Below are 12,720 nucleotides of genomic sequence, written 5' to 3' on the forward strand. Positions count from 1 at the left end.
TTTAAATGTTGTTTCGTTAATCAGGTGGTCTCAGCTGGTGGCCAGATGGCATCCTTGCATCCAAAGTGTTCTAATCAGTTTTATAATTTGATACCGGATAACTTTAATGACATTTTCTTTCCTTTCTTTATCGGGCAAAATAGCAGGTTGAGTGGAGCATTAGGTTCAGTGCCCCACAGAACAAAGATAGACATATATTTTTTATTGTACCTTTTAAATTAAAGATTTATGTTAGATCAGGATTTGTTTTATATAATAGATTAATAAAAGCAAATCAATATTTAAATATATCTATCCAGATGACACTGTCAATCCGTCTAACTTTAGTAAATAACATTTTTTTTACTACATACTTAAGTGAAACAGCTTTTCAAACGTGACACCAAACAATCTGTCATCTTACAGATACAATTAATAATAATAATAATAATAATAATAATATATTTTATTATAGTGTAAAGTGCCTTAAAAGGTACTCAAAGACACTGTACTAAATTTTAAAAAGCAAGAAACAGTGTAAAAATCAACAACTAAGGTCAGTGAAAGCAATAACATAAGAACAATCTCTGTAACAATATGTGTATATGAGAAATAACATGTAATAAAGTAATAAAATCACATCCTTCTGTGTATTTGGCAGCTTTTGACATACCGCAGTATTTAAAGTTAAATGTGTGTGATGTAGAAGAGAAGAAGTCAATAAAAAGCCAGATAAAGCAGTCAGTGTACCATCACCTTCCTGTCCCACTGCTTTGTGCCTGTCTCTTTACCCTCATCGAGTCCATATGTCCCTGTCCTCCACCCCTCATCCAGAGACGGAGCAGCCAGGCAGCAGGGCCGTCCCCACCCCTCCACCATCACCCCAATCTCTCCTACCCAGCCTCAAGAGCTCTGAGGTGGGGGTCCCCCAAAACAAAAGGCCCTCCCTGGCGGGGTTATCCCCCCATTGTCCCGGACACACTGAGGTTTATCTGGGCCTGTGAAAGGAACCGTACTCAGCCCATTCACTGTGGCTGCACTTAATGAGCTTGTTGAAGGCCTGTGCTAAAACTGTTAAACACAAGAACTAAATGCTGACATATTCTCTTCTTGTGGAGCCAGAATGTCATTAAATCAATGCTGGTTAGGAGCAATGGGGGATTAATGGCTCTGTGGTGTGGAGGGCTGAGTAGATGGGACACTTTTTGTGGTTTCTTACTGTACGCTATAGAAAAAGTACTGCATCTGCTGCATTAGTTGCTGTTGGAAAGTTAAGTTGATTTCATAATGGTGACCTGCAGCATCTTTTTTATACTGTTTTATTCCCATTGTTGGTGTTTCTTGCTCTTAGGTTGAATGCTGAAACATTGAAGCAGCTGTAGGATGGATTGCCATGACATTTTTGCACTGACCTTCATTTCCCCTGGAGAATAAATCCCACTGGCGTTGATGATCCCTTGACTTTTCCTGTAACTGTTTTTGGCTCTTTTGTGAAGCTAGTCTGAATGGTAAGCTTGCTTGGCCTCTTGTATTGCTGCTTGTAGCTTCATCCAAACAACTTCACACTCAACCCTGCACTTCCCTGAGTCCTGAGCAATACACCTGCTATGATATAGTTGCATTTAGTTGTATGGGACCAGGCTCTTTCCTTTACAGTGCTGATGCTTGGAGTCAGCTTTGAGTTTTCAACAATGTTACATCTCCGGTCTCTCTGGTCTCTCTTTCTTTATCTGTTCTTAAATGGTCTGTCATGAGAGAGGGAGAACAAGCTGTACTCAGCATGCCGTTCAGCGATGTAACATTTAATAGGGGTCCCCTCTCAATACACTACAGAGTGTGAACATACTGATAAAAGCAGAATGTCCCGTAGAGCTCAAGAGCTAGCACTAGACACTGTACTTCCTTGGATCCTCAGCAATACACTCGCCAAGTGTGGGCCCGATTGAATGAACGGGTGCAAGAAAAACAAAGGAAACCCAAACAAACAGAGACTCCTTCCATTATAGTTACAGTAATTGGATGGATTGCATTTTTTTCTAGATCTACAGTAGACACTCCTGGTTCTGATGGCTTATATTTGCTTATTACACCCACCAAGTGTGGGGTCGATTGAATGAACTGGTGCAAGAAATTCCAATGACTAAAAATACAGACAGAGACTCCTTCATTTTAGTTACAGTTTTTGGGTGGATTGGAAATGGTACATCTATGGTGCTGAGAGGATGATCATGATTAGGTGAAATACCTGCAAGACTTATAACATTCCCAACAAACTCTGAGATTTGCACACTATCACATCATGCTAATGCATTTAGCTCAAAGCACCCATAGCCTTTGATGGAGTTTGGATTTTGTGGTATTTATAAAATTGTTGCTTTCTTTATGGTGGCTATTGTGGCTCACTAACTGTACCTGCATACATCTGCTTCTGTAATTTTCTGCAAACCACAAGGCAGAACTTGAGCTGTCTTTGACACACAATGCCTTACAAAGTATCTATCCAGTCTCAGTGTCTCTTTGAATGATATTCTGGTGAAATCCAGTCACAGTTTCACCATTTTACTTGCAGTTTGCGGGGCATTTTAGCTGCAAATATCGTTATTTTTATTCTACATAAAATGCACAATTTCTCACCAGTGCAAAAGGTGTCATGAACCGGCTTCAAGTTGCATCGCTATTGTGTTTTAGTATTTGACTGTAGAGGCAGACTGCAAAACAGGTATTTATTTCTGTGAAAACATCACAGGTCATTACTTTATACTGTCTACATGGCTTCACTATTATTGTTGTTTCGTGAAGCGTTTTGTACAGCCTGCTGGAAGTGATCATGCATCCCCCTACTGTGGGAACTTTCTGTAAATCTTGGGCCTTTCCCAAAATTCAAATTCGGCTTGTAATTTGTGGTCAGTGGTGGGGTGTGTGTGTGTTTGTGTGTGTGTGCACAGGGGGTTGGAACGCGCTCAAACTGAGGGCATCCTGTGCTGTGGACTATTTTACACACACACTCACACATACATGAATGCTTAGGTTATGAACCCGCCGTACACATGAACATAAATACACACATGCAGCTGCTGCAATGTGATGTGGGTGACGGCTGATCAGAGGCCGGACTGCTCCGTCTCTGCTCGGGGAAAATAAAACTTTGCTTTTTTTACCAGACAGCAGAGGAGCGGGTTAAAGAAATAATAAATAGAAAAAGAGATGGTTAGCGTTGAGCGCTGCGTGGTTTGGCCTCTGAGCTCTCGGAGTCTCTCCACTGTTATCAAGGGTGCACCGATCATCCCTTTCTTGTCCTTTTTTTTCTCACTTTTTTTTGTCTTGGAGGGGGTCGACTATCGGGGGAGGGGTGTTAAGAGTTTAAGAGGTCTGTCCTTTTCTTTTTCTTTCTCCTCCCCATATGACCGATGGTCCATTGAAGAGCAGAAGCACAATGTGTTGCCGTGGGCAAGGGAGGAGGGGAAGGGGGGTCCACTCCTCCTCCTCCTCCTCCTCCTCCTCCTCCTCCTCCTCCTCGGTGCGTTTGGTTTGGCTGCCTCTCAGAGCGGCAGCAGAGGCCGTGGAGCTCCTCTTGCCTTTCGCCTCCTGCGTTTATTTTTCCCTCCTCCATGTCCCTGAGTGGGTGGAGAGAAGCTGGAGGCGCTGAGCTCTCTCCCCCTCAGGCACACAGAGACCTGCTGGGGCTCGAGCACGCAGCAGCTCTAACATTTCTTCTGGATCTACATGGTGCTTTTCTTTAACCTGCAACCTCCTCCTTGGATTCTTTTTTCTCTGTGGATTTTGCTGCAGCTCTGTGGGGTCCAGTTTGGTCTACACCTGTTTCTGATGGCTTGTATTTGGGCCTGGCTGGCCAGCCAACACTCCTCAATGTGAGGCAGGTGTCTCTGCTGCAGGAAGCAACATGAGTTTGATGCTGTGCCGCTGGGAGCAGAACAACTTCACCATGAAACTGGTAGGCTGAACTCCTCCGGGTCATCAGAAGGGTCAAACACCACAGGGCAGTTAAAAGATTTATTGCATTACATGCATATAAAATCACAACCCTATAGGCTTTTTTCTCTTGTTGAAAGTCCTTTTATCCATACAGTGTTCACATCTTTATCCTGCCTTTCTTCCCTGACGCTGCAGCTTCAGGACATGTCTCACTTAGGATTTTTTTCCCACTGTGTGTTTATGTATCAGTGAAAATGCTTGTCTCATCAGCCCAAAGCCTTACAGTAGCCGTGGTGTCGGATTGCAGGCACGCAATGGATTAGTGGCGGTCGTTTCTTAATATCATAGGAAAGTGCTGAAGGCGTGCATCCCGGTTTTTCCCCCTCACCTGATACCAGCTTCACTTTGATGTCTGCATGGAAACTTAAAATAGGCTTAGCAAGGACTTCAACCTGAGTTTTGCAACATTTTTATGTGTGTGCATTCTCCTTTCAAGCATTATGAGAAAAGGACAATCTTTGCTTCTGCTTTGTTGCCCACTGTTTGGTGTGATATATCTACAATATATGCTACAGGCATGGTAAATATTCAACAGGATCTGGGACAGTGTGATAAAAACCTACGGCGGTCAGGTGCAGAGAGGTCATGTGGTGCAAACAAATGAGAAAAAAGGCTGATGTATGTGATAAAAGTAGGAAGCAGCTGACTTAATATAAGTCAGTTTGTATAATGAGCACCCTGTTGAGTTCTCTCTCTCTCTCTCTCTCTCTCTCTCTCTCTCCCTCTCCCTCTCTCTCTGTGTCTCGTTCTTTCTGCCATGGTCCTTATCTGGATCTGGAGCCCACAGAGGAAGGGGAGATGGAAGCAGAGGAGGTTATTACCAGAGTCTAGAGATGAGCCGATAAGGAGGCTAGTTTAATTACACACCGCTAACCTCCACACAGCATGACTGACGGGATGCCGTTGGGCCACAGGGTCAGCATGTGTGTGTTTGTGTGTGTGTGAAAAGGAGAGAATGACAAAGGGATTACGGGAAGGCACACTTGAACATGTGCACACACTTCCCCAAATTAAAATGACCTTCCTTTTTATTATGAAGTGTAGTCGATGTCCATAACCCTCTCTTTTCTAATGCAGCTCTATTGATTATTTGATCGTCACAGGCTTTATGTCATCATGAGACCTGTGCAGCATAAATCAGAATGCATGCTTTATGTGTTGAATCCTGATCAAAGACATACAGAGCAGAAAGAATGAGAATGGAAGCGTAATTTATTTATTTGTGTGTGTGTGTGTGTGTGTGTGTGTGTGTGACTCACTTGTGCACACAGTAACCACATCATACAATAACTGCTCATTACCTTTTTCCAATTATTATTTTCATGACCTTTTTGACTGATCAAGGTTTTTGTTGTGTACAAGTGGTGTGACAGCTGAAGAAAGTGCAATTCGATTCTGTTCAATTTTATTTTATTTATTAATAAACCATAAATGTCTCAGAGGGCTTTTCAGTCAGTACAGCATTCAAATTGATTAGGATTTCAAAAGCTTATGTAAGTTGGATTCAGATTTCGCCACACAATATTTTTAGTAGGTTTTTGTGCTTTTGAACATTGCTTTTTAAAAAGAAATGCACTTATTGACATGTTTTACATTTTAATAGTACATAGGGTTATTTGAAGTACTTCCTCACAGTCAGATGGTACAGAGAGTAGATGGTGGTCTAAAAACCCCAGAAAGTACTGCTTTGGACATGTATCCAGTTGAAGGGGAGTATAAATTGTACATTTTGGTCTGTATACATAAAATAGTGTAGTGAGATAACCTCTGCTGTGATAATATACAATATAAATGAATGTGACTTGAATTGACTTGGACTGGGGCAGCAGCAAAACACATTTTAACCACCTAAAACTATCTATATCAGCAAGTGTAGGCTATATTTGTAGTATTTCACCTCTTTACCGTGCCACCAGACAGCCATTGAGTTGAATCCAGAAGGTTGAAGGTACATGTCTTGCACCTTCGCTTTAGAGCACCTGCAGCTCTGGGCCTCATACAGAGGGTGAAATACAACAAGGGTATCTGGCCAGATTTGAAATTAGGCTATGCATTACATTTTTAAGCAACTGGACAATCCCACCATAGTGCAATTTCAAAGCATCAAACTATGTTCATTCAACTTAAAATACAAATGATATTTTAGAGTTTCTGAGCTCAGAGAAGAGCTTGTATGTCTATATTATAATCTGTAGACCTTTATTGTTGCTGTACCACACCTGCAGAGAGAGAAGCTGGTTTTTAAGGCCCACGAGGCAGCAGCTGGCTCTGCAGGGCAATCAGTTGTATCATTGCATATGGCTTGTTCACTCATACAGTGCTGCTAACAAGCTAAGCCCTGTTTAATAACACTTGCTGGGCTGCTGTGCCCTCATGTGTATCAGGCTGCATGTCGCAGGATTTGTCCTATCAGATGTTGCATTGCAGACACCGCTGTGCCGTTTCATCTGTGCACCAATTTAGGGGATTTAGAAGTCTTGTATTTATGATTTGATATTATCATATTCTGGTTTTAGCTTTGAATATTTAGGCATTGTTGGATAGTCAGCATAAATGGTGTTATTAAAGCTGTTATTGGGTGCATATGTAAAGTTTTTGCAATTAAAAAGGTGAAGTTTTTCCACCAACCAGCAGTTTCACATCAGATTATGCATCACACAGACACTTGACCACACATGTGCACTCCATCTCTGGGCTTTTCCGACCGATGACTCCATTTCCCATATTCTAAACTGCAGAGTTCTTGCCAAGCCGTTTTGTCTACAATGTGCCTGGTATGGCCTCTATGGCTCACAAAGCCACATGTCTTTCATGTGCCAAGCAGAGAGCAAGCAGCGACATGAGGGCTCATTTAGAGCAGCCTGTTTCAGCTTTCTGTGGGCTAAAGCCACTTTAGAGAGGCCTGTGTGAGTACAAGAAAGAGCGGAGGGGGGTGAAGTAGCTACCAGGGGCCCCACAGACCAAAAGCCAGCCATGGTGCATCCTGCTGGGTGCTGAGAAGAAGAAGAAGAAGTTAGAACTGCAGTGATGATGGAAAGGAGAGGGTAAGTCAAAGGAACATAACATTATACAACCCTGAATGAAAAGAACATGGAGCGCTGTGGGAATATTCAGAATGAGTGTATATATTTACAAAAACAAACATATCCCAGTTTGAGTGTTATCTATCTTCATTAGAGTGAATGGAGGTTGCAGAGGATTTGCAAATCATTGCATTCTGGCTTTGTTAGATTTTTCACAACGTGCCAATTCTTTTGGAATCAGGGTTGTATATGGTGTAAACAATGTCACAGATTGTGCTTGTTTTCACTATATTCCACCTGCTTGTAAGTCTAGGGCCTGGAACTAAATTTGGCAAGTCTTTAGGAGGTGATACTATACTCTTGTTCGAGATAATTTCAGTTATGTTTTATGGTAGATATGACTATGATAGGGATTGGTTTAGCAGATGTGATGTCATTACAAGAAGAACGCCACAATGGCAAAAATGGGGGTACAAAAACAGCCAAGCAATGTAGTGACAAAAAATGAATGATTAACTAAGATTACAGAAAAATAAAGTATGACTGTGCAAGACCTGGACACTGCTCTGGGCCACTTTTGCTGTTTTGGAGGTTCTTGTATTCTCAAAATCCCATGATTGATCTTTCATGGGTCTCTCCTTTTTGTACCTTATCTGACTGAATATATCTGCTTTTACCTGAGATGTTATAGTCCTGCATTTGTCCCTAGTTTGACTTGCATCAAGCAGCTAAACTGACGAAAGCCTGTTTGACCAAACTAAGTGTGTGTGTACACTAAACGTGGCACCTGTGAAATCTAGAAGATATCTCAAATCATCATATTCAACCAGGCAATCCATATTGACTGCATGGAAACTGAATCAAAGTGAATTGAATCAGCAGATAATTGCCTATATCCATCATCATACAGTCGAGTTGGAAAGATGAGGAAAGAGGCGGGATACCAGGATGCTCGGTCCAGTTTGTGGTCCAGCAGTGGAAGTATGGGTGTTAAAAAACACAGAGCTGGAGTCACTGTGTCCTGTAGCTTGACAGCAGCTGGCAGAGCAGCCTGCAGTCCTCTGTTGTCATATCATACAGACCAGGGACACTGATTTCTCAGAAGCCATCTGTCTGTGTCTGCTGGTTTCACTGAGAGCTGCAGAAGACGATTCCCTCTGCACAGCGTTGTCTTATTTAAGCCGAGGGGGTTCCTGCGTTCACAGCTAGTGTCGGCATGTTCCATGTGACAGAGAAAGTAACATGCAGTATTAAATAAGTGGGAGACTATCACCTGCATCTATCCACTACTCCTTCCCCTCCCTGCATCCTTCTGTTAGATAATCGTGTGACTGTATCCATGAGTCCATCCATCATTTTCCCACCAGCCATCTGCTCGCCGGCCCAGACTGGGTCAGAGGGGATGTGTCGCCACATGTCGCCCTCCGCCTGCAGCAGCACACAGAGCTGCAGCGTCCTTATCGATGAGGCTCAGTGTGTCTGGCAGCCGAAGAGGTCACCCACAAGAATATGTGTTCTCCAAGTCAACTGTGCACTGCACTCAACATCAGTGGCTTCTGTTAGAGGCCACCCTTTACTTTGCAAACTAGTCAAGTCAAGTCAATTTTATTTATATAGCCCAAAATCACAAATCACAGATTTGCCTCAAAGGGCTTTACAGACTGCAGGGCAGTACTACACTACAGTCTGTCCTTAAACCCTCACAGCAGTCAGGGAAAAACTCCTCAAAAACCCTTTTAACAGGGGAAAAAGAAGAAGAAACATCAGAGAGCAACAGAGGAGGGATCCATCTCCCAGGACGGACAGACGTGCAATAGATGTCGTTGTACAGGGCAGATCAACAGAGTAGAATAGAGTAGATAGAGGCTGAAGGAGGAGAGGGAGGGAGGATAGAGAGACGACAACATTTAATAGTAAAAAAAGGCTGAAAGATGGTTCTGAAACCATCTGAGACCGTGAGAGTATTGAAGCTGCATGAAGAACTGGCAACTTAATTCACAAAGGAGTCCAATGCAATGTACTTTTTTGCCACAAATTTTCGATTTATTTAAACCTTTTGAAACTAACCTCTGAGCAAGTTTATGAGACTGCTGTGTTTGGTAAAGGTTGCCAAGATTACCTGCATAAAGACGATTATTGCAGCCCTTGCTGGCCAGGAAAAGGCTCTGTTCTTTTCTTTTTTAAACCTTTATTCAAGCAGTCTGAGCCCAAATGTGACACCTTCATGTTTAATTTTCTGCCAGATGTCACGCTCAAACACCCCTCTGATTAGCCCAACAGCTACTGACGTTTGACTCCCTCGCTACATAGGTTATTATTTTCACCCCTGCCGTGAATAAAGTCAGCACACATCCCTGCACGTCAGAGTCGATCCTGCAGCAGCAGAGAGGAGTTGTGAATAGTTTTCACATCTACTTTTATATTCTCTGTGTGTTAGAACCAATGCACATGTGTATCTGTCCTTGGGTAAGCACTGAGTTTCTTCAGTGAAGCTGCAGTAGATGTGTGGGTTGTTCTGTGCAGCTTCTAGGTATGAATCTGTGTTTCAGTGTGGAGCAGGGCAGTCCTGATGCCTTCACACTGGTTAAAGCTGCACGTTAAATCACAACATGACAAAAGAGAATAGGTGGATTCAGACAGCAGTACGACCCCTCAGGACCTCTCGTGTGAACTTCTGTTCCATGTTTGTCAGTGAGCGTGTGTGTGTGTGTGTGTGTGTGTGTGTGTGTGCGCGCGCTTGCTTGCTTGCTGTAATGTACAGCACCAGGTGTGTCTTCAGAGGAAGAAGACACTAAAGTGTTCTGTCAGTCAGCATTAGGAGCTCTGTCACATCTAAGAGAGACTTCCATCACATGTAACCATCTGTCTCAGACACAGGGGCTGACTGTGCTTCTGTCTAGTTGTCTGGAAGACCACACACAGTATTTTGTTGACAAAAAATACCATAGGATCTGAGAGCTTGCCAATAAAAATAGAGCATTCTGTTCAAGAGTTTATGGCTTTGGTGAATCTTCACAAAACAGACTAAGCAGCTACACTTTCTATGCATACGTCTGATGAACTACAGATTGTTTTAAAGTAATACTTCACTATCCAGATCTCCTTAACTCACCCTGTTTTTCTTGCATGCCTCTACTGTGAATGGAAAATACAATTAAAAAAAAAAAAAAAAAAAAATGGATGCTGCCTTTAACAACAGCAAACTATCAAACACAATTTTACGAGCTCTCACAAATAATGCAGGAAAATAAGTATTTTTTTGTCCAAGTCTCATCACTACTCGCACAGACAAGTATTGCATCTGCTTCGGAACTGTTTTAAATAGTAATAGTAATATTTTAGTGTTAATGCATGTGTTGCGGAAATGAGTCAACATATGCATGCATAAATGATGCTGAGATGTTGTTAAATGCTGCCTCCATTCACTTCCATTCATCAAGATTTGTCTCCGTTTTCTTCTTTCACTGTGGAGGTTTTGCTTTAAGGTTCAAGGTTGAACAGGATGTTGAAGTATTCCTTCAATTGCCAGAAAATTTTGTCATCTTTCGGCACAATGGTGGTGGCTAAAAAAGTTTCTATGAAAAACATTTAGATTTGCTAAAGTATACAGAGAGTAGAGCGCCTCAAAAATATAATGTTCCATCTCTGGGTTTTGTGTTGCTGCTCTTTCTCTCTTACAGTAGCAGAAGAGGGAACTGAGATAGGGTGTCTGACTCAGAGTGAATGACACCCAGAGAGAGAGGCAGAGGAGGTTAAAACAGTGTCAGAGTGTCTGAGGCTCCACTATGAAGCAGAGAGAGAGAGAGAGGTAAGAGAGAGAGGTACATATACAGAGGAGTAAAGCATGTCCTGCTCACAGCGCTGTTACACAGATGTGAGGAGGACAGGAGAGTCATCAAACAGCTATATTTACCCGCTCCTCCTCGCCTTCAGGACAGAGTCGTCTCCTGATCTCCTGGAAGATTATGGACCTCTAGCTGTCTGCAGTTAGTTGTCTCTATCTAGGTGACAGGGCCCGCATGGCGGAGTGTGGCGGCCTCAGGGTGCCCGCCAGAAGCTACAGCCGCTTCTCCTGCGAACACTACAAACTGGTAAGGAGCCAGTGAGGGAAAAGAGGGACTGTTTATGGGATATAAGGGTCTGATTAATGCATTTCTGCTTCAGAGACCCACCTGATGCTGAGCTAAGAAGAGTTTAACTTTGCAGTAATTCAATGATTTTTGAAGCAGCCTTGCAAGTGAATGTAGAATAATATTGGAGGGAAGTTAGTGTTTGGCTAACTGAGGCAACTTGGGAGTTATGAGAGAAACAGACTTGAGAGGAAGGGTCAGCTTGAAATAGAAATGTCAGGGGTAGAAGCCAGATCTCCGGGAGCAGCCGGGAATTATTTTCAACGCCCCCTGACAGAGAAGCAGGTAACACACACTGTGAGTTCAACAAATGGATAAAAGCTTACTGCTGGGATTTGATTCTATACCTCATAAACCTCTGGATGTCCTGAACATGGCCGGTGGAACTTGACGTTCAAAGGTGGATTTCCTTTGAAAAGCCAGAAGAAAGCCCTGTTATCAGAGCATGTCTTCTGTGGACTCGCCACTCAGTTCAGTGCCATTACCTGACTTATAACGAGGGCTGTTTTCAGTCCTGGCTCCCTATGAAAGCTTCTCGTGAGAGATAGCACTCTGTAGCAGCTTTGGTCCTGCTGCGTTCTCTTTATAGTGCTCGCTCACGTCAGTAGATTAGTTCATAATGGCGTGTTAAGTGCAGCACTTTTTTTAGGTTGCCTACTGAACCCTGAAAGTAATAAGGCTAATAGTCCCAAAGTTATCAACATAATTGTTTTCTGGAGAGCAATGTATGTGAGAACTGAGCTTCCACAGAGGGACTGGAGGTGTTGTGTGTTACTGTGTGTCGCTGCTGGTTTGTGATTTTCATGTTTTAACTTCAAGAGAAAGAATAAATGGTCCTCAACATGTTAAGAAAATTCAGCCAGTCAGTTATGAAAGAGTTTCAAAATCTACTAAATTTAGAAATGCACCACATCATCATCATTAAGCTAAAAATATACAGAACCAATGTTGAGCAAACTTGTTCAACATATTGCTGCTGTCAGTGGAATTACAGGCTCCTGTTTTTTTGATTCTCATTAATTTGGCTGGATGTAGAACTTCAGCGGTAGATGGGCCGAGCAAATCGGTTTTCTTAGGATCTCATGGACTTGTGTGATTATTACACACCAAAAAGACGAAAGTTGAAGTGACTTTTTGTTAGAGTTTTGGCGTAAATTGGCAAGAAATTGTGGTAATATGACCAAATTCATCTTAACATCTTACTGAACATCATGTTACAGTGAAAAAGAGTTTAGTGGCAGAAGTTGCCAAACACTTACTGTGAAATTACAACAAGTTATTTGACGAATAATAAACAACATATATCTGTATTTAAAAATATATATTTCTGTGGAATAATTAGAGTATTTTTTTGTTTTTTTTGTTTACTTTTATGTGACTGCAAGTGTTTGGTAACTTTTGCTGCCAGACTTTTAAACCTGTTTTTCTTTTTTTATGATTTATTTTTACTTTTTAAAAAAAAAAATTAAATGTAATGGTGAATATTAGTAATAAAAATAATAATCTTACTTAATTTTTTATGGCATTTGCCAACATATTTTAGTATATAGTATATGTATACTATAAAAACAATAAATAATTTTTTTTATTTTATT

General features: G+C 41.9%; 1 protein-coding gene across 2 annotated transcripts in view; it reads left to right on the forward strand.

Annotated features, from left to right (window-relative positions):
• nav2a (neuron navigator 2a) overlaps positions 1-12,720 on the forward strand; it is a 132,923-nt gene that overhangs the window by 9,806 nt on the left and 110,397 nt on the right. Inside the window, exon 1 of one of the 2 annotated variants that reach the window (XM_059347378.1) lies at positions 10,987-11,086. The exons of the other annotated variant lie outside the window; for it this stretch is intronic. Coding sequence (XP_059203361.1) covers positions 11,015-11,086 — 72 coding nt within the window. The 5' untranslated portion in view covers positions 10,987-11,014. Of the gene's footprint in view, positions 1-10,986; positions 11,087-12,720 lie in introns of those variants that run through there. 2 annotated transcript variants of the gene reach the window in all.

The sequence above is a fragment of the Centropristis striata genome, chromosome 2, assembly GCF_030273125.1.
Source record: "Centropristis striata isolate RG_2023a ecotype Rhode Island chromosome 2, C.striata_1.0, whole genome shotgun sequence".
NCBI lineage: Eukaryota > Metazoa > Chordata > Actinopteri > Perciformes > Serranidae > Centropristis > Centropristis striata.